A 22077-nucleotide genomic window follows, 5' to 3' on the forward strand; every position below is an offset into this window, starting at 1 on the left:
AAGAGTTCAGGAATGAAGACCCTGGGGCGGTTGCTATTAGCACAGTGCTAAAAACAGCAATTGTGTTCCAGTGATTGTTTCTATCTTTTTTGCCATTATAAAGATTGCTGCAGTAAACATAGGCCCCACACACGAAATCTTTAACCAAAGCTGTATTGGGGGGAAAATAATCAAGCCAGAAGGAACCCTGGTGGTGTAGTGGACCACTCCCTGGGAGAAAAATGTGCCTTTGCGCGCCTGTAAAGTTTCAGTCTGGGAAACCCACAGGGGCAGTTCTACTCTGGCCCACAGGGTCACTATGAGTTGTCCCCCACGCCCCCATGGCAGTGAATTCTGGTTTGGGTTTTGGCCCTGGAGCTGGGTGCCTTGGTGGGTGGTGTTCTTTCCTTCTCCCTCGGGTGACATGGGAGGGGAGAGGTGTGCTGCTGCTGAACTGAGTGAGCAGCTAAGAAAACTTTAAAAATGACCCTAGAATCTTGTTTCTTGAGTTTTTAAGGCAAGACCGTTAACCCACAGGCCACAAGTGACATAGGCTCCACTCAAATAGTATGCATTTGCATATCTTTCTGGAGGCCAAAGTTTTTGTCATGTTCTCAAAGCTGTCAGTAATATTCAAAGGTCTATAAGGGTCACACTGGCATAACAAGGACTTGCCTCTTTCCCCCTCACTCATCACCCCTGCTCTCCAGGACCTGTGGGAGACCCAGTGGTGCTGCCGGTTAATTGTTGGGCTGCTAACCACAATGTTGACCGATCAAACCCACCTGATGCTCTTTAGGAGAACGAGGATGCTGTCTGCTCCATAGAGATTTAGGCAGGAGCAACTTGATGGCAGTGGCAGTGAGGGGCCCTGTGCACAGAGGTTGGCTGGGACTTTGAGCTTCAGAGAGCCATGTTTGTCTTGCAGACTCTCCCCTTGGCTCCGGGTGCTCACTCAGAAACTGTGGATGAGCCTGAGGGAACCCTCCTCCTGGCCCTGTGGTTTGGATCCAGTGCCTTTGCGACTGTAAGAGGATGGACAAAGGTAGTATGGGGCTCCCAAATGCCGGGCACCAAGCATCTGCTGGTTCGTGTGTCCTTCCACCCTGGCTAAGCATGCCAACCCCCCACCACCACCCCACCCCGCCCCCACGGGGCCAGCAGCATCCACCTGCCCTCAGCAGAGGCTATACCCGACTGCCTCGCTATTGAGCTACTGTTCTCTGACGTGGCTGCATTGGATGGCAGAGGGAGCCATTATGCCCAGAGCCAAATGAGCCACACAACCTAACATGTGGCACTAGGACAGCTGCCCAGCATGGAAGACCTGGGCCAGCTCTGAGCGCCGATGGGTCTGGATGGCCAAGGAACTCCCACCTTCAGACTCCACGTGTCCTGAAGAAGGGGGTGGGTGGCCTGTAGGAGACTTTTGTTAACCACTTTGCTTGTTCTAGATTCTCAGGGCCTGCTAGATCCATCCCTGATGGCCTCGGGCACTGCCAGCCGCTCTGAGGATGAAGAGTCACTGGCAGGCCAGAAGCGGGCCTCCTCTCAGGCCTTGGGCACCATCCCTAAAAGGAGAAGCTCCTCCAGGTAGTAAGGGCTCAGAGGGCTGGGCTGTGGCTTAGGTGCTGCTTGCTGTCACCCCTTAGGGAATGGCTGGCTGAGTCCCCAGGGCTTAAGCGAGGAGATTCCTGTGGTAGCCCCTCCCCTTGAGACTAAGGGCAAGGTGGGGAGCCTGTAGGCCCTCTACATGAAATCTTTGTGGTTCAGTGACCTGGCATCTCACAGAGGGGAAGCAAGCAGCTTCGTGCTCCACGGAGCCTGGCCCCTGGCACCCTGGGGCATGTGAGGTGAGGGGGGACTGGGTGGGGTCAGGAACTCTCACAAGCACAACCCTCCCCAGATTCATTAAAAGGAAGAAGTTTGATGATGAGCTGGTGGAGAGCAGCCTGGCCAAGTCCTCTACTAGGGTAAAGGGGACCAGTGGGGTGGAGCCCGGCCGCTGCTCCGGGAGTGAGCCCTCTTCTAGTGAGAAGAAGAAGGTGAGGAAGTTGGGCAGGACTCTGGGGCAGCGGCAGGTGGGGGGGGGGCACCCCAGGTTTCATGTTTCCCTGGAACCTCTGCCAGCTAGGCTTGTTGAGAGAGGACCAAGCTGCCCCTGCCCCAGCCCATTTCTCCTTGCCTATGCGCACCCCCCACCCCCACCCCCTGCCATTGCATCCTGTATCACATTCCGTGTGGGAGGCATAGAGCATGCATCTATTCTGGGAGCAGGCAGTCTGTTCCTAGCATTGCCGGGTGTAAGAAGAACCCCAGGTGGCATTGCAGTGGCCCCAGACGCTCTGGCAGCCAGAGTGTTTTCCTGGCACCCCCTCCCACTTCCCACTCTGTGCTGGTGTGCCCTCAGCAGAGAGGACCCCATCTGATCAGTACTAGGTAGAAGTAATCTTGGGGGGGGTGGGGGCGGGAAGCAGGAGAAGGAAGCAGGCTCGACATCCCTCCCAGGCTTCCTGTTACGGTACCTGCAACTCCAGGCCCAAAGCTCCAACTGCTCTGATGCTGCCCTTGCCCAGGTGTCCAAGGCTCCCAGCACGCCGGTGCCTCCCAGCCCCGCCCCCACCCCTGGACTCAGTAAACGGGTGAAAAAGAGCAAACAGCCACTGCAGGTGACCAAGGACCTGGGCCGCTGGAAGCCCGTGGATGACCTCCTGCTTATCAACGCAGTGCTTCAGGTAGCGCTGCCCAGCCCCGCCCAGCCTGACCCAGTGGGGGCCGGGGAGGGGTCCTTCCCAGCTCTAGGAGGCTGGAGCAAACCCCTCTGGGCCTTGCAGACCAATGACCTGACATCTGTCCACCTGGGTGTGAAGTTCAGCTGCCGCTTTACCCTCCGGGAAGTCCAGGAGCGCTGGTACGCCCTGCTCTACGATCCCGTCATCTCCAAGTGAGTGGGGCCGTCCCAATCCTGGGGCTCTAGGGGGAGGGGATTCCCCTGAGAGCCTGGGGGATGGGTTCTTGGGGCCTTGAGTTTCTCTGGCTTCAGAGGGAAAACCCTTCCTGCCTCCCCCCGCCCCCACAACAAAGCCCCCAAGCCAGTGCTGACTACAGCCTGGAATCTGGGGCTCTGCAAGCCCAGGAGTCTACCGGGACACCGCAGGCTGAGCGGGCCACTCGGGGCAGGTCTCCTCCTGTGACTTTTCCTCTAGGGCTGAAGGAACTGCACAGGAGACCACCAAGGCCCCTGCCCAGCCCCACAGTCAGGCTTCCAAAGACACAAGGGTGTGAGCTCGTGCACACATGCCACCCTCCCCCTCCTCCTCAGTCACTTAGTAACACCATCTCATCGACCCCCACCGCTCCTGCTACCACTTAAGCTGTAGCGGTGGCCCTAGCACACTAGCAAGTGAGCAGGGCTCAGCTCAGGAGAGCAGAAGTGGCAGCCAGTGGCTGATGGCTGGCAGCTTTGGCCAAGTAAAGGAGGATGGCTTTGAGGAGGGCATAGCAGCTGGCCTCTGGATCTGCCCCAGGACTGGGTCTCTGGCAACTGTGCCTTTGCGTCCCCTTCATGGGTTGGGCCCGGAACCCGTCTCCTGAGTTGCTGCCATTCATTGACCTGAGCAGCTGGGGCTGCAGCAGCCATCCGTGCCTTGGGCTCTTCCTCTCAAGGGCTGGACCTCAAGGCCTACAGAGGGGACAGTGCCCAGCCACAGAGTGCCAAACAGCCCCCTGGAACCTTGCCCCTCTCTCCCAGGCTGGCTTGCCAGGCCATGAGGCAGCTGCACCCAGAAGCCATTGCAGCCATCCAGAGCAAGGCCCTGTTTAGCAAGGCTGAGGAGCAGCTGCTGAGCAAAGTGGGCTCGGTAAGGCTGAGGGTGGGTGGGGTGTCAGACCACCTGCGAAACCCCTGTGGGGGACCCTGTTGTCTGCACAGCCTTTTGCAGCCCCTGTGGACTGAGCTCTTAGGGAGCCAGCCTGGTTCCCCAAGGGGCTTCTCCACCCCCAACCCCCAGATCCTAGGGGTGGGGTTGGTGGGTGGCATGTGGGAATAAGCAAACCCAGACACCGTCACACCTGTTTCAGGCCAGCCAGCCCACCTTGGAGACCTTCCAGGAGCTGCTACACAGACACCCTGATGCCTTTTACCTGACGCGCACTGCTAAGGCGCTGCAGGCCCACTGGCAGCTCATGAAGCAGTATTACTTGCTGGAGGACCAGACAGGTAGCTGGCCCAGGATCTGGCCGAGCAGGGTCTGTGTGTGTGCTTGAGTGCGCATGAGCACGCACGTGTCCGAAGTGGTCAGGATGCGTCCGCCCACCAGTGCCCTATAGCAAGTCCCTCAGTAGCCCTAGCGTCTATGGAGCTCACTTTCCTACAAAGCCTGCCAGAGGGCGGAGACAAAGCTGAACCGGGTGAGCAGGACAGGACTGCTGGCTCTGTCACAAACTGTCCGCTTTCTCATTCCTACTTAATCCAAGGCTGTGAACCTGACAGCCCTTTGCACCTGGAATATCCACCCCAGGAGTCACTTTTCCGTCCCCTTCTGTTCCAGAATCACCTCTGCCCTCAGCCGGCTCCAGGAACGCTCTGTGCCAAATCGTGGGGTGGGCAGCCTGACCTGGTGGCAGGCTCTGTGTGCCAGTGCAGCCCTCCGCTGTCCGAGTGTGCTGGGTCTTGTCCGAGTGTCTGCCTAGGTGCTCTGCGTTTGTGGGAGGCTTGGTGCTGACCCTTCCTCTGTCCTTTGTTCAGTGCAGCCGCTGCCCAAGGGGGACCAAGTACTGAACTTCTCTGATGCCGAGGACCTGATAGACGACAGTAAACTCAAGTAAGTGGCTTCGGGCAGGGCCCCAGAGGCACTGAGTCCCTTCCATACCGCACCCCACCCCACATACCCTACACACACACACACACACACACACACACACACACACACACACGTCTCCCTCGGGTGCTGCCAGGAATGGAGTCAGTCCCCTGCCAAGTCCCCTCCCTTCTGCTTAGGCAACTCTGCCTTTCCTGAGTCCTGCCCTGAGCCCAGGGAAGAGACTAGGTTGAGGCTAGAGGGCCAGGCTTCTGGGGACCTGGGCCCCAGGAACTCAGGGTGCTCTTGATCAGCTTAGAAGGCCCCAAGTGGTGATGGCAGTGAGCTGGAAGTGGTGCCCAGTACCCCCCCTGATTGCCTTCTCCCCCCCAGGGACATGCGAGATGAGGTCCTGGAACATGGTGAGTGCCCTGGGGAATGGTGAGGGGATGGAAGCAATGCCTACCGGAGCCCAGAAAACCAGGCGGGGCCCCTGGTGACTAGGAGCGCCTCTCTGACCACCTTGCCTCACCCAGAGCTGACGGTGGCTGACCGGCGCCAGAAGCGAGAGATCCGGCAGCTGGAGCAGGAGCTGCACAAGTGGCAGGTGCTGGTAGACAGCATCACAGGTGAGGAGCAGGGGCGGCCTGCTGCCCTCCCCAATGCTGGCTTCCTCTCACTCCCAGGCCTCTGACCCCAAGCCCTCAGGAGACCTTGCCTCCTGCACAACCCCCCAGGCAGCCCCTTTCTCACCTGCTCCCCTCCCAGGCATGAGCTCCCCAGACTTTGACAGCCAGACGCTGGCTGTGCTGCGGGGCCGCATGGTGCGCTACCTGATGCGCTCTCGAGAGGTGAGCCTCCTCAGTCTCCCTGAACTGCCCTCTGCCTGTCCCACGCCCTCCGCGGCCCACCCCTCGGTTTCAGCCTTCACCTGCCTCGCCTCTCCAGATCACCCTTGGCAGAGCGACCAAGGATAACCAGATTGACGTGGACTTGTCTCTGGAGGGCCCTGCCTGGAAGATATCCCGGAAGCAAGGTACCCTCTCCCTCGCCCGCCCCAAGCCAAGCACTGCTGGAGAGGCAGAGTTGGTCAAGGAGGCGTATGCGGCCCTCTGCTTGCCCATCAGCCCCTCCCTGTTTGCCCAGGTGTCATCAAGTTGAAGAACAACGGTGACTTCTTCATTGCCAACGAGGGCCGGCGGCCCATCTACATAGACGGGCGGCCTGTGCTCTGTGGCTCCAAGTGGCGCCTCAGCAACAACTCCGTGGTAGAGGTGGGCAAGCAGGGCAGGAGGGGAGGGTGAGTAGCCAGGGCAGGCCTGGGCCCCGCCCCCACCTTGTGCTGAACCAGCCCCTTCCCTCACCCCCACAGATCGCCAGCCTGAGGTTTGTCTTCCTCATCAACCAGGACCTCATTGCCCTCATTCGGGCCGAGGCGGCCAAGATCACACCCCAGTGAGGGAGGGCCAGGCCACCTCTGCCCAGAGCGGACAGCAACAGACCCCACCGCTGGCCGTGGATTAGAGCCCTGGGGTGTGTAGGGCTGGCCACTGGGAAGCCAGGCCAAGGCTGGGACCCTCCCCGCCCCTCTCCCTGCATCTCTAACAGATTCCCTTCAGACTCCTGTATTGTTACTGTCTCTCTCTTTGTAAATAAAAGGCACTGGCTTCCAAAGGTAGTTTATTTTATTATTTTTTTCTCTTAATATAAAAAATGTGGGGACAAGGAGGTGGGGCACATGCAGAGATGGCAGAACCCCTCCTTGGCCTCAGCCCTCAGCCTGCAGAGCAGGGAGGTCCGCGGGGCAGGCTAAGAAGGCCCAGGCAGGGGCCCCCCACAGCCTGCAGATTCCCCACCCCAAGGCTCAGCCCTCCCACTGTGGAGGGCACTGCTCTCGAGCCTGCGGTCAGCGCAGGGTCCGTGGCTGCTGCCCCTCCCTCCACCTGAGGCTGGCTGAGCAGCAGAGGGCAGGCAGCATGGCTGGCAACACTGAGTCCTGGGCTGCGCTCAGACCCCGGTGCCTTCTTCCTGGGTCCATGGGGCGGGGCCAGCACTGTGGCAGCCAATGAGCACCATCTCCAGGTTATGGGGGTCCCAAGGTAAGGCCAGGCCCCCGGGCCCAGGTGGGGGCTCCCCTGTGCTGGTAGCCTCGGGCTGGATCACGGGCTCTTGGGGCGCAGTACAAGCCCCTTCCTCAAAAGGTGGAGGTGAGGCAGGGGTGCTGGGTTCAGGGCCGAGCTCCCCTGAGCCAGGGGGCTCTGAGTCTGAGGTGGAGGTCCAGAAAGCCGAAGACCGAGGCCAGGGGGAACTCTGAGAGGCTGGGGGACCCCAGGGCCAGGGGGCCACCAGTGGAGGGGGCCCTGGGCGAGGGTGGGGCCAGGTTCCACTCAAGACAGAGCCAGCGGGGGGCTGCAGGCAGTAGGAGGGCGTCCCGGTGTCCACACACAGAGGCTGCAGGAGCCCCGCTGAGCCAGCTGGGCACAGCCCCTCTCCGTGGGGCGCCAGGACCAGCTGCACGGCCTGACGGAGGGACTGCAGTCCCTCCCGCATCTGCAGCACCTGCTCAGACAGCTCTACCACCTGGGGGCAGGTGGGGTGGGGTGGGGTGGGGACACAGGGAGTTAGTAGGAGTAGCACCCTCCCCCACACCAGCCTGCCCCTCCCCTTCCCGGCCCCTCACCCACCGCCTGCCGAAGCTTGTCCAGTGTGTCTGCACTCCTTGTCTCGCTGGGCCCCAGAGGGACGGTGAGGAGGCCATTCTCTGTGGACAGCACACAGTGTGGGGGTCCCAGGGCATGGCCCTGTTTGAACAGACCCCCTTCAAGGGGCACCTGCAAGGTGCCCAAGCCACCAGGGGCAGTGGAAGCACCTCCCATGAACGTGGGCCACACCGCCCTGCCAGCTTCTCCCCATGCCAAGGGGCTGCTCCATTGGGCTCACACTCTCTCCTTCAGGGGCACAGCTGTCCCTTGGGGCGCACTTCCCCAGTGACCACCGGCCATTTCATCTCCGATTCCCCCACTCCACCCCACAGCAAACTATGGTGATCAGTGTTCCCGTGAGTTCACCTTTTTAAAGCACGTCCAGCCTCCAGTCATACAGCAGGGATGGGGGCTCAGAGGGCCCACTCAGGTCACACTGCTAGGGATCTAAACCCAAGCTGACTCGGGCTGCCCATCTCCAGAGCCAGAGCAGGGGTGGGCGAGGGTGAGAGGCTTCCGGCCAGCACCCACCCGCCTGTGCCCTGCCCAGCCATACCTGGTCCAGAGGAGGGGCTGCTGCTGCATTCCGGCCCCGAGGGCCCCACACGGAAGGAGAACTTGGGCTGGTCGGAGCCACAGCCATCCTCAATGCCGTCAACAACCCTGGGGACCCCAGCACCAGGACAAGTCAGCTGACAGGCAGCCACTGTGGTGCTGCCCAGAACAAGATGGCCCAGGGCACACGTAGAGGCCAGGGGGCCCCAAAAGGAAGGCACATGTGCCAGCCCACCCCAGCAGCGGGCATCAGTGCTGAATGAGGGGCTGCTGGCACTCAGAGTCGAGTCCAGAGGACTTCCTGATGGAGGTGGCTTGAAATAGGCAGGCTGGGAGAACCGGCACCTGGGTGCAGGCAAGTCTGGCCCACCTTCTCCACTGCTCACCTGGGGCTCAGATCCGGGGGCACATTCCAAGGCATGGGGGGCAGCCGCAGCCCCTCTACGCTCCGGGGGTGAGCAGAGGGACCGGCCTCAGCTTTTGACGTGGCTGTTGCCCTGCTGGGCCGCCCTCTGCCCCCAAGCCGGGGTCGAGGGGCAGCCCTCCTAGGAGACAGCAGCTTGGCAGCCGAGGAGGAGGAGGTGCAGCCAGGAGACAGCAGGGGACTGGATGGCTCATCAGCTGTGGCTGGTGAGGCCCCAGGACCCTGCTCCCCGTCCGTCTCTTTCTCCTCCAAGGTGGACATGAGGGTGTTGTCACCGCTCAGGGAGCTGGTGTCTGCCTGGGGGCCGAGGGGATGGAGATCAGCCATGCAGGATTTCCAGTATCTGTCCGTAGAGGTGGCCTGCGTCTCTCCTGTTACCACCAAGCTCAAACTCAAGCCAAATGAGGTCATGCCATCCTTCATGGTCTCTTGGGCTAACTCGATTTCCCAATAGAAACCAGTACAAGACACCGGTTTGAAATTAGTAGCGTAATCCAGGAAAACCCCAAAGCCCCTCCCTCTGAACAGTCCCGTTTGGCCCTGGAGGGCCCGCCAGGAAGCCCACCAGGCTCTCTTCAGAACCCCAGCCCCGAGGCACCGCCTCCATAACTGGTGGAGTCTGCTTCCTCCCACGGGACTTCGCTGCCTCAGATGGGCCAAAGGAGTCACAGCGGGCATGAGCAGGGCTTGGGCTTTACAAGGCAGGTGTGGGGTATGAAAGGTGGGGAGAGGAGGTCCCCACCCTGAGGGCTGGGCTTCCCCAGGGGCAGAGCCCTCGCTCCAGACACTTTGCAAACCCCAGTCCCAGGACATGCCACCCCTCCACCACAGGCACCCAGTGCCCTCACCTCTGCAGGGCCTCCCCCAGCACCCAGGTTGTAGCTGAGCTCCCCTCGGAGGCCACGGCTGAAGCGTGGGGCAAACTCAGGATAGAGTGCTAAGCTCTCGTGCAGCCCCGCCAGCTGCAGACACTGCAGGACGCAATACGTCAGACCCTTCACGTCCGCATTGGCCTTCACCACCTGCTCCCGACGGGGCAGCTCGCAGCCAATCAGATCACCCTTCCCTGGGGAGAGGAAGCAGACAGCATTCAGGCCGCCACGCCCTCCTCACCACTGCGGTGGGGGAGAAGGGGGAGAGCTGGAGGCCAGTGAGATTCGAACCCCCAAGCTGGCCTTCTCAGCAAGGACCCCCAAGTGGTGGTCAGAGGAGGACAGGTGCGAGCAGAGCGGCTTCCTGCCCACTACCCCCCCAACCCCCCAAAACTTGTTGGGGAAAGCACTGTGCCCTGAACTCCCACATAAACCCAGGATCAAAACCACCATGCAGAAGCATGTCACTCTGAGATGGAGCAGGCTTCAACACTGTAGGCTAAATTCCCTGGGGAAGTGAAAACAGGACCCCCAGACCCCAACCCGAAGAACCCACTGTCCTGGAGTTGAGGCTGACTCATCATGATCCCACAGAGCAGAAAAGAATTGCTCCACAAGGTCTCCCACCCCACAACCCTCAGAGTATCCACGGAGACACTCATCAGACTGTGAGCTCCCCATGGGTGAACCGGAAGCCCGTGCAGGGCAATGCTTGCAACCAGCTGTGGAGTGTGGCAGCCCACGTGGCCCTGCCGGGCACCATGGTGGCGTATCCAAGCCGTGTGGTCCTGGCCAGCCTACTTCACCCTCCAGGGCCCTGGCTGCCAGTGAATCATGTCTGGAGCAATCACTTGATCTGGTTACCAGGTGTCGATGCCGGCCCTCCCCACCATCGGGCTGAGACCGCCACCTGGCTGACAGCAGCTGCAAAGTGGCACCGAACACAATCCAGACCCCAACCGCAGCCATGTTAAACTGGGGAGGATTTGTGCCACAGAATCCAGTAAAGGTAGTGCCACCACCCGAGGGCATGGGTGACGTGAGTTGGGGTAGATAAGGTGGCTGGCACGTAGGTGACCAATGGAGACCAGCAAAGGAGTCCCCTGTGGGTCACTCCCGGCGGCAGGGATGGGCTTCCCATATGGGCTGGGGCAGAACATTCCCTGCCTCGCCAGGAGAGTGACCAGCCGGTTCCCTGGACTAAAAGGACTTCCTTCTGTGGGAGGGCATGATGGCGCCCTCTGTGGGCCGCCTCCCGCAGCCAGCAGCACACCCCAGACTTAGACAAAAAAGCAAACCCAACTCCCTGCCACTGAGTCAAATCCGACTCACCGTGACCCTATACGACCAGGTGGAACTGCTTCTGTGGGTTCCTGAGACTGGAACTCATGCCAGGAGTGGAAAGCCTCATCTTTCTCCCACAGAGCAGCTGGTGGTTTCAAACTGCTGACCTCGTGGTTAGCAGCCCAATTCGTAACCCACTATGCCACCAGCGGCCTCCTCTAAATGTCCATGGTCCTAACTATACATTCCATCCCTCTGAGACTTTATCCCCTTGGTTTCAGCCCATCTTTCTGGTTCCTTCGAAAAACTGTCTGAAATTCAATGAGCTCTTCTGATGAATAGGTTCTCTCCTGCGTGTTACCTGGAAGTCGGGCAAGCATGTCTTCGACCAGAACCAAACTGCTGCCATGGAGTTGATGCTGACTCATAGCGACCCCTGTGGGTTTCTGAGACCCATACTGTTTACAGGAGTAGAAAGCCCGGTCTCTCACCTGCGGAGCTGCTGGTGGTTTCGAACTACTGACCATGCAGGTCGTGGCCCAATGCGTACACTACACCACCAAGGTTCTTTTGAAGAGACGGGATAAAAGTGAGAGATGGGGCAGGATCAAGCCCGGTGCCTCTGTGGTCCCAGGGACCAGAGACTGCACTCCAAGCTGGCATCCAGACTCAGGGATCCAGCCCCAGTGAGGCCCCTGCAGCACCATGACCACACCCACCTCTCTGCCTGGGCTCCCTCCTCCCTCCCTCTGAACTGCCTGCTGGTGCTCAGCAGGGACTGATTCACCCGGGACTGTGGGCAGTGATTCTGAGCAAGCTGCGTGGTAGAGACAAATGGCAGCCTTGGAGGGCGGCAGTGGACAGCAAACCCGGCTGGGATGGGGAATCAGGTGCCCAAGGGGCATCCAGAGCCTGCCAGCTCCAAGTGGAGAGAGTTCATGGAGAACGTTTTGGACAGGGTCTGTGGCCTAGTCCCGGTGCTGGGACGTGCTGGCAGAGATGCTGGGGCCCAGGTCCTGCCCTTTCTGGTGGCTCTGTCTTCACTGAGCAGTGACAAGGACAGCTCTGAGAGTAGAGAAGGCCCAGCCTGCATCCTACGATGGCTCCCTTTGTGTCTGAGCCTGAAGACCAGTTGTTGGGCAACCTGTGCTGCCACCTCTGGGTTGCCCACCCCGGAAATCCTCTACACTGGCCTTTCTACTCTCTGGAGACCACTCCTGGGCGTTTCAGAGATCACCAAGCACCTCAGGTCCTGGCAGGAGCTGAGCACATAGGCCTTGGAACCAAGCAAAGAGCCCAGCAGGCTCCAGGCTCCACCCTGGGGTTTTCCCTCCCCTCCCCTGTCACAGGACGGACACAGGTACACAGTAGCTACAAGGCTTCGGGAGTGCAGGGTGCCTGCCCCTCACAGGGCCTGCCTCCTTCTTGGGCCCTTCCTCTTGCCCTTGGTCTTCTCTGTGGGTTCCCGGGTTAGTGACACACCTCCGCTCCTCTGGGGCATCAGCTGACCCCATGTGGCTCCTCAGAGCTCTGGGGACTCAGCTTTGGTTGGGCCCCACCCTCCCTTGGTCTCCCACACACGTCCCCGTATTCCTCAGCAAATCATAGCCTCTCTCCCTCCAGGTCGCTGCTGAGAGCTCCCCTGGCCAAGGAGCTGTCCTCCCCTGTCCAGTTCTTCGGAGGACCCAGCCCGTTTTTTTCTCTGATGGCTGCACGGATTTCCCTAATGCCCAGACGGATTTCCCTAATGCCCAGAGGCAAGCCCGACCTTCCTGTGGCAATCGTTCTCTCCCCAAGGGGTTGTGATTTCCCAAAGCCAGAGAGCGCTTCTCGTCAGCCCATTAGACTTGAGCCCAAGTCCCACCAACCTCTCTGGGACTGGGCCTCCCTATATGTAACGTGAGAAGAATGGTGACAGTTATTCCGAGACAGACACAGCTTGGGTGGGGGTGGGGGGTGTCGGGCACATGACTGGAGGACCTGTTGCGAGGCCCCTGAGAGCTGCCCTTATTGTTATGTCTAGAGAAATAAGCACGTGGTCAGAACTCGCCCACACTGGCCTTCCCCTGGCCACTTGGAGGCTGACCCCTGCTGTGTGACCTGCTAAGACAACAGTCCCACGGAGTCACTCAGCAGAGAGCACTGCTCCCTCCGCCTCGTCCTAGAGACCAAGGGCTGCCCTTCCACTCCCTTAGGCCCAGGGACACCCAAGGGACCCTGTCCACCTCCTGTGCCCATTAAGCCCTCCCACAGCTGTGCCCAGGACCCCGGGCTGCTCTTGGCTCCACCTGGCGGTGCCTCCCCAGGTGCCCTTGTGTTCCACAGCCCCACGATGCCCTGGCCCTCTCTCCGGGCTCACGAACCTAGGATGGCAAGCACCGTGCCAGCTTTGAGCACCTCCATGGAGCCGGAGCAGACAAAGTAGAGGGCCTGGAGCGCGTCTCCCTGGTGGATGAGGAACTCGCCGGGTGTGCAGAAGGCAGGCCGCAGGGCCAGGGACAGTGCCCGCAGGCAGCCACGGCTGGCCGCCTCAAACAGGGGCAGCTGCAGGACCTCCTTGTGCAGGTGCATGGCAATGTCTGCCCGCAGCTCATCCGGGAGGCTCTGCAGCAGCTGCGGGGAGAGTTGAGCAGGGGCTTGGTGAGGCAGGCCTCGGGAGTGGGGCAGGAGTTGGGGACTGGAAGCCTTCCTTCTCCGCATCATGCTCCACACTTGGGGGGACAACCGGCGGAGGGGCCCCTCAACTTCCCAGTCCTAGCCCTCCGGTTTAGGAACTCACGCAGCAGAGTCTCCAGGGCTGGAAGCCACTGTCCTGTGCTGGTGTCCCCAGGAGAGAGCTGAAAACAGGGGCCAACTGCCTGCCTCCCTCAGCTCCCGTCCCTGTGCCAGGCAATTCCAGGCCTCTGGGGAGCTTCGGTGAGAAGGGCCGGGCCAGAGGCCGTACCCGCGGTGCCCACCTCGGTGGTATCGATGCCGTTGTTCACGGCCCAGGTGGCCTGGAAGTACTCGAGCATGCGCTGCTTGAGGGGCTTGGGGATGTGGTGGATGCGGATGTAGTCGCGCAGGTCACGGGTGCGGCTGTGGTACAGAAAGCGGCGGGCGTACATGCGCTGGATGATGGCCGTCACGTTCCCAAACACCACCGCGTGCATCAGGGCTGGGGAGGGTGGCAAGAGGGGATCACCCACAGGCCCCCGGCCTGACACCATGCTCTCTCCCCAGGGCGTGGGGTGGGCCTCTAGGGGGTGGGGAGTCTTGCAGGAGGCCGTGGGAAGCCACAGACCCACTAACGCAGGAGGACCTGTGGCTAGCTGCCCTGGGGGCGGTGGGCAGTGAGGAGGCGGGAGGGCTGCCGGGAGCGGAGCCGGACTCACCGCCGATGAGCATGGTGCAGATGGAGAAGATCTTTTCGGTGTCCGTGTTGGCGGACACGTTGCCGAAGCCCACGCTGGTGAGGCTGCTGAGCGCGAAGTAGAGGGAGGTGATGTAGGCGCTGCGCAGGGACGGGCCGCCCAGGAGCTCCAGCACCGTCCCGTTGGCCTCGCTGCCGCCACCGCTGCCACCACTGCTGCAGTTGTCACTTGGGACTGAGCCGTTTCCTGCGCCTGGACTCCGGCCCACCAGGTAGTAGGGGGTCTCCAGGCGGCGGGCCAGTTCCTGCAGCCAGCCTGGGAAGGGAAAGCATTGGGGGGCGGGGGGTTTGAGTAGGCAGGACTGCTGCTGCAGGGGTGCTCTCTGGGGCCCCAGGGGATGGGGGATGTGCAGGCACAGATCCAGTGCCCCATGGCTTCCTGCCACTTGTTCTCTCTTCTCTGCCAGCCTCACTGCACCAACAAGACGAGGCCGCCATCTCCCGGTGCCTCCACTGTGCCCAGTGTGGGGCAGAGCACGCCGTGGCTTTGCCTACCCCGGGGAGAGGGCCCAGCTAGAGGGCAGGACTAGCCAGGAGCCAGGCATCCCTGCGTCTGGTGCAGTCCTAGCTACCTGGCTGTGGATGAAGCCCCTTCTCTGCCCTGTCCGCCCACCTCTGAGCCCGTCTCCTGAAAGCACCTCTCACGGTATTGGAACCTCCAATCTCACAGATGCACCACCCCACCCCCAACACACACGTAGTAGCTTGCACGCTGGGAAGAACACACGTACGGGCGCAGTTCTTGGGGGAAGATGTCCTCAACGGGTACAGGTGGGAAGGCAGCACACGCTCAGAGGGCTAAGCCTATGGGGGACTCATGTGGGCTGCATGGCCTGCGGACTAGGCTACCCCCACCTCCACGCCCAGGCACTGGCACCCCCCAGCACCTTCCTGGGTCTGGCCCCGAGGGGAGGTGTACTGGGGTCCATCTGAGCCCGGGCAGAGGCTATGGGATTCTACGCATTTGCAGGGCCCACAGATGATCCCAGGCCCTGCTGAGCAAGAGAGAGAGCAGACTGGTGGTCACAGATGGAGATAGCAAGGGGATCGGGGTCGGATCACAGGGCAACCCTACTCTTCTACAAGCTCTGCCCCTTCCACCTCAACTCCCCCCAAGTCCCACCCACTCTTGACACTGTGTGCACCTTCATCCCTGTGATCCTTACACTCTCTCACCCACCCACTGCAGGACTGGGTCAGGAGCTGAGGGACCGCAGAAACTCCCAGTAAATGATGTCAGGCAGGCCCTCTCCCAGAGGGCACATACGGTCATGCCACCCGAGGGGTTCTCTGCAAACTGCTGGGCACTAGGGCGGGATGGTGTACTGGAAGAGGTGACCCTGGGCCTCGCCTCAAGGCAGGGGGAGGGTCTCCTTGGGCAGTAACGGAGAAGGGTCACTCCTGAGAGGGAAAAGGCAGGAGGCCAATCCACAGGGGTCGGGATCTGAAAATAAGCCTGGATGACTAGCTCAAGTTTGGCTAGAATATGCGGTTCACATGGGGCCGATTCCAGGCTGAGGCATCTGTGGGCATGTGCCGAGGCCTGAGCCTTGGTGAAACTTGGCCCTTGGGCCCCCTGAGGTGTGCTGGCATCAACGAAACAGTCTAGTTGGGCCTGTGAGGCTGCCCCTGAGTGGTGCCAGCAGGTGCCAACGTGCTTGGCTGCTAATGAAAGGTTGGGGGCTCAAGTACACCGAGTGATGCCTCAGAGCAGGGGCGTGGCCATCGATGCCCCCCAAATCAGCCACCAAGAACCCTGTGCCACACGTGGGGTTGCCACAGTTTGAAGTTGGCTTGACCACGGGTCCTGGTATGAGAGGACAAGGAGTGTGGCCGGGCAGCCACCCTGTGCCATCAGCAGCTCCCGGAGCCTGCGTGTGGGTGGGACAATGGGGGGCTCTGGAGGCTGGAGGCTTTCATGGGTAGAGATGCTCTGAATTTAGCCCCTTTCGTAGGTAGCAAAGTCTTCTGAAGACCTGACACTTCTCTCCTTGGGCCAAGAGGACTCTGGGGAAGGAATTCCAGTTCCACAAACACCACAGGCAGTGAGGAGGGAACTGGAGGCAGGGTGCAGGCACTTCCCCCACCCTGACAAAGCTGGGCCAGTGGGGTCTGCTCTTCCCCAGGGCTCAGCTTCGAGAGGACTGGACTTGGCTCTAACGAATATAGATGGGGGAGGGGGGCAGTTTCCCTGGTGAATGGATGGGGAGATGACCTGAAACTCCCCAAATGCCCAGCAGCACCTGTCCCAAATGGAATGAAGCTACCCAGGAACAAAGGGTCCAGGAGTGAAAGCCTGACCGGATGGGCCTCTAGAACAAGGGGCCTTGGTGAGGGAGCTGTAGACTGCTCAATGCCAGGCTGGCTGTGCAAACACCAGCCACTCCTGGGGCAGGAAGACAGTCCTGGAAACCCCCCACAGGGCTGCTGTGAGTCAGAATGGAGAGGGCCAAGGATTTTATATGTAAAATAGCAGGCCGCCTCCATCCCCATACCAGAGCACCAGCTCTGCAGCTGCTGCTGGGAGGGCAGCAGAAGGGAGGGGCAGCATGGATTCAAGACCCAGGATGTCTAGGTCCCAGCAGGGGAGGGGCTGATGCAGGGACACAGGTATCCCTGTCCTCTCTGTTGTTTGGTGGGACCACTGTCCATCTCGGGCCTGCAGACTTAGGCCTCACTGGGGGCCGGCTGACAGGTACCAAGCACCTGACACTGCCAAGCATTCAGGCAAACTTCCAGGTGCGCCCTGGAGCTCAGAGGGAGAGAGGGCTCACTGGAGCCCTGTGGTCTTGGCTCCGGTCAGCTGCAGTGTCTATGGTCTACGGCTGACCCTGGATGTCTGAGACGAGACGGCGGGAGCTGTCTGACTGGGAAGCGGACAGAGGACTGTGGGGCTTGTGGTGGTGAAAATGAGTTCAGTGTTGGACCTGCAGGTCCTCAGGGCTCAGAATTGGCTGGACGTCATGTTGGAAGTGAGTGAGAGGGAGACAGGGTAGAAGTGAGATGTTCACGTAGCGGCACCAGCAGGATCTCCCAAGGGGGAAGGAGGTGAGGGAGGGGGAGCTCCCCAGAGCTCACAAGGGTGGGACAGGAGGGGGCCCCACCAAAGGCTGAGGGCCAGCCTGCACTCTGCAGAGAGGTAGAACAGAGTCATCCAGGCCCACAGCCTCAGGGAAGTCAAGCAGAAGGGGAGTTTGGCCCCAGAAGGTCACTGTGACCTCTTGGGTGTCATTTTGGTGATGAGGAGGCGGTGGAAGCCCTCCTGCAGGAGAGAAGACGCGAGTGGGAGGTGAGCCGCGGGAGGCAGCTGGGAGTGAAGGTGAAATGAAGGAGAGAGGAGGCAGCAGGGGAGGGAGGTGGCAGAGGCGGCTGTAGACGGGGTGGGAGGGAAGGGGCCAGGAGGGGGGTGGGGACAGAGGAGTTCCGCATGGCCCCCAGCTGTGAAGTCCGGCATTTCAGGCTGGACAGGGGCTTAAGAAAGGCCACAGAGGTCTGGCCACCCGGAGCCAAGATGGGTGCCAGTGAGGTTAGACAGAGCTGGGCCCAGGCCTCGATCTGACAGGCAGCTCACCAGACCCTCTGGTGGCCCAGCTATGTGGTGGTGGCCCCGTGACACTCACACCTGCACACACACTAACATGTGCAAACACCAGTCCCCACATTCCTCTCCCACACGCACCTGCCTCTGTACATGTCCCTCTGGCACGCACACCTAAGCACACGCCTGACAGCACGGGCCCTGGCAGACACAAGCTTGCACTGCCACTTCTTCGACACACAGGCACACGCACACACAGGAGTAGCCCTGTCCCTCTTGACAGACACAGTGGCACACGCCCACACCCACACCCACACCCACACCCACACCCACACCCACGGGGGCCTCAGTACCAATCTCCGGCAGCTCGGCTTCACTGCTCTCGATCTCCAGCTGCCCGATGTAGAACCAGACGCAGGCCACCCAGTGGGCGAGCAGGGCGAACACAGCCATAAGCAGGGTCAGCACCACAGCGCTGTACTGCGAGTAGCGGTCCAGCCGAGGGAGCAGCCGCAGCAGCCGCAGCAGCCGCACAGTCTTCAACAGGTGAGCCCCGAAGTACTGGGGTCGGAGGTGGGGGGGCGGGAAAGGGGGGCAGTTAGGCTTGCCTGTGTCTCTGCTCCCTGCCCCACAGCCCCCCTGCCCGGTGCGGCCACACTGACCACATTGACCTTGAAGGCGTGCAGCAGGTCAAAGGGCAGGGCTGCGATGACGTCCAGCAGGAACCAGGTGGTAACGTAGTGGAGGCAAATGGACTTGGGGGCAAACACCACCTGGCCCGACTTAGACACGAACGTGGTCCGGAAATTCAGCACGATGTCTGTGTGGAAGCGTGGTGGGGTCCATCCCTGCGCTGGGCTGGCCACCTGCTCTGCGCCTGACACTGCCCCAGGCCCTCCGCCTACAGTCCTTACCCATGGGCACTCAGAAAGGCAGCCATCCTTGTACCCGTATATAGGGGGCACAAACTGAGGCTTGGAGGCACTTTGGGAAGCTGGAAGCCAGACCACTCCGGCCAGGGCCAGCACGGGGCGGGCGGGGCTTACCGAGGATGAAGAGGACCTCCACAGCCAGGTCGCAGACGCTGGGGGGCCCTCGGGCGGCACTGGGCTCCCGGGCTGTGCTCACGCATACGCTGTAGGGCACGGTGACAGCCACATAGAGCGTGGCGAGTAGGATGAAGCCGTCCCAGGTGGCACGCAGTGCTCCGCAGTGCAGCAGGATGAAGGGCGACTTCCGGATGGCGGCTACTTTATACTCGGGCAGGTTTGGCTTCTCCCCAAAGACCCCCTGGGTGAGGGAGGGCAGGAGATGGGTACAGGCTGGGTTTGGGTCCTGTCTGGGACCGGCCAGCCCCTCCTTTCTCTCCCTGCAACCTCTGAAGTCCACAGTAGAGTGTCCCCATGCTACAGATGCACAGAGGACCAGGGAGGGTGCCGTGACTGATGTTGCCTCGCTCTTTAGGGAGGAGCCAGGATTGAATCATGGCCAAGACTCTCCTCACTGGTGCCCTTCCCTCAGTGCCCAGCCCTCAAAGCCCACAGACAGCCTGGACACTTCTCTCTGCAGTTGCCTTAGTTCCCTCCCCCCATCTCTTCTGCTTGCCCCTGCTGGGCCCCCCCTCCCTTGCCAGCGCTCAACCCACCTTATTGAGCTTGTGTTTGCCCTTGGGCTGCTTCTGCAGGTGTCCCGACAGGTGATAGAGCACAGCGCGACTCCGCCGCCGGTTGGCATTGAAACCCTTGGCTCCTGCCCGTCCATATCGGCGCCGGCCACCACCTGCAAAAGAGGGGCCTGTGGAAAAACCGAGGGGGGGCACTCCCACGCCCCAGCACAAGGTCTTGCGTGTGGGACACCAGTTGTGGTTCCTGGCTGGTCCAGCTGACTGACCTGTCTGTCCAAGGTTGGGGCTCAGGCATTCCTTATTTGCCATGGATACCCACCGAGTCCAGAGATACTAACAGACACTTCTCCCGGCGGATACCGAGGACTTACATATTGAAGAGACAGACCCGGTGTGGTGGGGAAGTGTCCCCAGACCCCTGAGCAGCAAACAGGCCTGTGATGACAACTTGGCGACCTGCCCACAGTCCTGCCCCGGTCCTTGGAGGACACGTGAAGAGACCGTAACAGAGGCTTTGGGCAGGCTTGGCTTCCCGGTTAAGAAAAGGCCTCAGGCCCGGAGGGCCCTGAGCTAGGTGGGTCAGAGCTCAAGCTCAGAACTGGCTCCAGGGGTGGCATGCCCTGGGCACTAGAGGAATCTAGTAAAATGCCCCAACTTCAGCTCAATCAAGCGATTTGGGGATAAATATTCCCATATAATAGCAAGTAGACATAGCGGCAATAGCCACACCTGGGCAGGTAACAGCAAGCGTGGGCCAGGCCTCTCAGCCGACCAGAGTGGGTGGTGGTGGTGGTGGTCAGTGGGTACAAGAGGGGTGGGGAGGGCCCAGGAAACACTGAGGGTTCACAGACTCTAGCCACCGACACTCTAGCCACGGACACCCACCTGTCTCCTTCCAGCTGTCAGGGCCCCCTCGGTTCTTGGTGTCACTGATGTCCTTGTGAGAGACCAGGAAGAGGGCCACCTCTCCTTTTTCATTCTTTATGGGTATGACATCCAGGAGACACCAGAATGGGAGCCCTGAGCAGAGAGCCAGACTCAGCCCGCCTCCCCCTCTACCCTGCCCAGGCCCTGGCCCACGCACAACCAGCAGGACCTAGGGACTTCCTGGGACACCGGGAGCAGCAGTCCAATTCCACCTGGGACAGAGAGTGATGGAGCAGCGAGGAGGAAAGCAGGGGACCAGAAAAGGCCACTGTCCAGTTGAGGACGCAGTTCTAGGGTGGGAAAGCCAAGCTTGGAAGTTTTGTGGGGGCAGAGACTGAGGGGGGATTGGAGAGAGAAGGGTCCAGGGACAAGAGTGGGTGCTGGAAGATAGGTAGCTGGGTGCTGGGAAGATGGGGAGGGCTGGGGAGACAGAGAAGGGACTGCAAAAGGCAGGTGAGGCCAGCGGGCCGGGTGAGGCGGGCTGGCCGGGGGTCCTCACCGCTCTTGCGGTACAGGATCAGCTCAGCTTTGAACTCCTTGTGCTCATCCAGGGCCTTCCGGATCTGCTGGCGCACAAGCTCGCTGGTGTCCGGCCCGTAGAGGAAAGAGCATGCACAGCCACGCTGCATGACCTCAGCCCGGGAGAAACCAGTGAGGTCACAGAAGCCATCTGAGCAGTAGACGACGGGGAAGACCCCCGCCACCTGGGCATTGCCCAGCACGAAGTTACTGTCTGCAAGAGAGCACCTTTCAGGGGAGGCTTGGGTGACTGACAGGGAGGGAGGCTCTACCACACCTCTCTCCCAAACGCTGACACCCACGGGTCAGAGTCTGGGAAACGGAGGCAGCCAACACAGCACTGGGTGGGGTGGCCATGCCTGCAGGAGGACTGAGGCCAGCCTCAGCCCACCCTTCTCTCTGCCAGGTACCCAGATTGGTGGTCTGGCTCCTCTCATTGGGACCTCCCTGGACATTCTAAGAATGGGTCCTGTCACCATTCATTCGCCTGGCGCTCCCATGTGCCCCGGCTGGAGAAGTGGTGAGTGCCATTGGGAATGGAGGAGTTACAGTGGTTGCTGAACCCTGAGGCTTGTAGCCGGTAATGTATTAGGGTTCACGAGGTGACTCTGTTTCCCCCACCCCCCACCCCAGCTGAATCAGCAGGCTCCAGGAACTGAGCAGATGGAAGGGGGTGTGTGTGATTGTGGGCGACGAGTAGAGGGGCTCAGTGACACCCCCCAATTGATGAATGGAGACGGTGGAAGACAATATGCAGGGAGCTGGGAAGCCCCACTGAGGTTGAGTGTGAGGAAGAGGAGGGAGGCAAGGGACTTTGGCGACTTTCTCTGTGCTCGGTACCCCAGAATTCAGCTCAGGAAGAGTTCTCCAACGACCCCACCTCCAGTCCTGAGGGAGTTCCCCAACCTTTCCTAGGAACTACATGGTCTTTAGGGCATGAGGTGGGCTCCGACGACAAACTGTTCTCTTCCCTGAGTCCCGCCTACTCCGTCACCGTTTGCAAACCTCTTTTCTAAATCTGTTTTGCCAGCCAGCCAGCCCGGCAGGCCCTGAGCACTACTCCCCTCCCCCCCACCGCCAATCCGAGGGGAGCGGCCCGGGCAGCACCCGACGCAGGGATGGGATGGGTAACATCGAGCACCCCGACCCAAGCCCCAGCGCTCCTCCGCCGGCCCCCGTGGCCCCCCGGGAAAAATGTCGACCCTGGACCCTTTAGGGAAGCGGCGCCTGGAAAGAGCCGGTGGTCTTGGTTTCAAGCGGGGCAGTAGGGACAGTAGGGGCTAAGAGCCGGCGGCGACGTTGCCGGCGCAGGACGGGCCCCGGCGGGGACTGCGCGTCGGGGAGAGGGTCACACTCACGCGTGCCGTCGAAGCGCGTGGCGATGGTGTCCAGAAAGGTGTTCTGCGGCGCCAGGAGCCCCCGCATGGCCGGCATCTTAGGTG

At 60.9% G+C, this 22077-nt stretch overlaps 2 protein-coding genes across 4 annotated transcripts in view; one reads left to right on the forward strand and one right to left on the reverse strand.

Moving 5' to 3' along the window:
• MCRS1 (microspherule protein 1) overlaps positions 1-6456 on the forward strand; it is a 7208-nt gene extending 752 nt beyond the window's left edge. Inside the window, exons 2-15 of one of the 3 annotated variants that reach the window (XM_045287281.1) lie at positions 908-1024; positions 1434-1572; positions 1886-2024; positions 2556-2714; positions 2814-2923; positions 3731-3839; positions 4060-4198; positions 4727-4802; positions 5172-5200; positions 5315-5407; positions 5547-5629; positions 5703-5814; positions 5925-6052; positions 6151-6456. In XM_045287281.1, coding sequence (XP_045143216.1) covers positions 1015-1024; positions 1434-1572; positions 1886-2024; positions 2556-2714; positions 2814-2923; positions 3731-3839; positions 4060-4198; positions 4727-4802; positions 5172-5200; positions 5315-5407; positions 5547-5629; positions 5703-5814; positions 5925-6052; positions 6151-6237 — 1413 coding nt within the window. In that variant the 5' untranslated portion in view covers positions 908-1014 and the 3' untranslated portion in view covers positions 6238-6456. The remainder of the gene's footprint in view (positions 1-907; positions 1025-1433; positions 1573-1885; positions 2025-2555; positions 2715-2813; positions 2924-3730; positions 3840-4059; positions 4199-4726; positions 4803-5171; positions 5201-5314; positions 5408-5546; positions 5630-5702; positions 5815-5924; positions 6053-6150) is intronic. The other 2 variants (XM_004711404.2, XM_045287282.1) reach the window with 2 other exon arrangements.
• KCNH3 (potassium voltage-gated channel subfamily H member 3) lies at positions 6455-22069 on the reverse strand. Its single transcript, XM_004711405.2, has 15 exons — positions 21994-22069; positions 20616-20849; positions 20075-20209; positions 19211-19344; positions 18612-18855; positions 18228-18385; positions 17919-18126; positions 13990-14283; positions 13573-13772; positions 12979-13228; positions 9308-9525; positions 8422-8756; positions 8037-8143; positions 7463-7539; positions 6455-7358 (listed from the first exon to the last, which is right to left on the reverse strand). Exons 1-15 carry the CDS (start codon positions 22067-22069, stop codon positions 6786-6788), a joined length of 3243 nt encoding a protein of 1080 aa, XP_004711462.1. The 3' UTR covers positions 6455-6785.
• Between the last annotated feature and the right edge of the window lie 8 nt (positions 22070-22077).

This window comes from Echinops telfairi, unplaced genomic scaffold, assembly GCF_000313985.2.
Source record: "Echinops telfairi isolate 266 unplaced genomic scaffold, ASM31398v2 ScPeMD7_12;HRSCAF=54, whole genome shotgun sequence".
Lineage (NCBI taxonomy): Eukaryota > Metazoa > Chordata > Mammalia > Afrosoricida > Tenrecidae > Echinops > Echinops telfairi.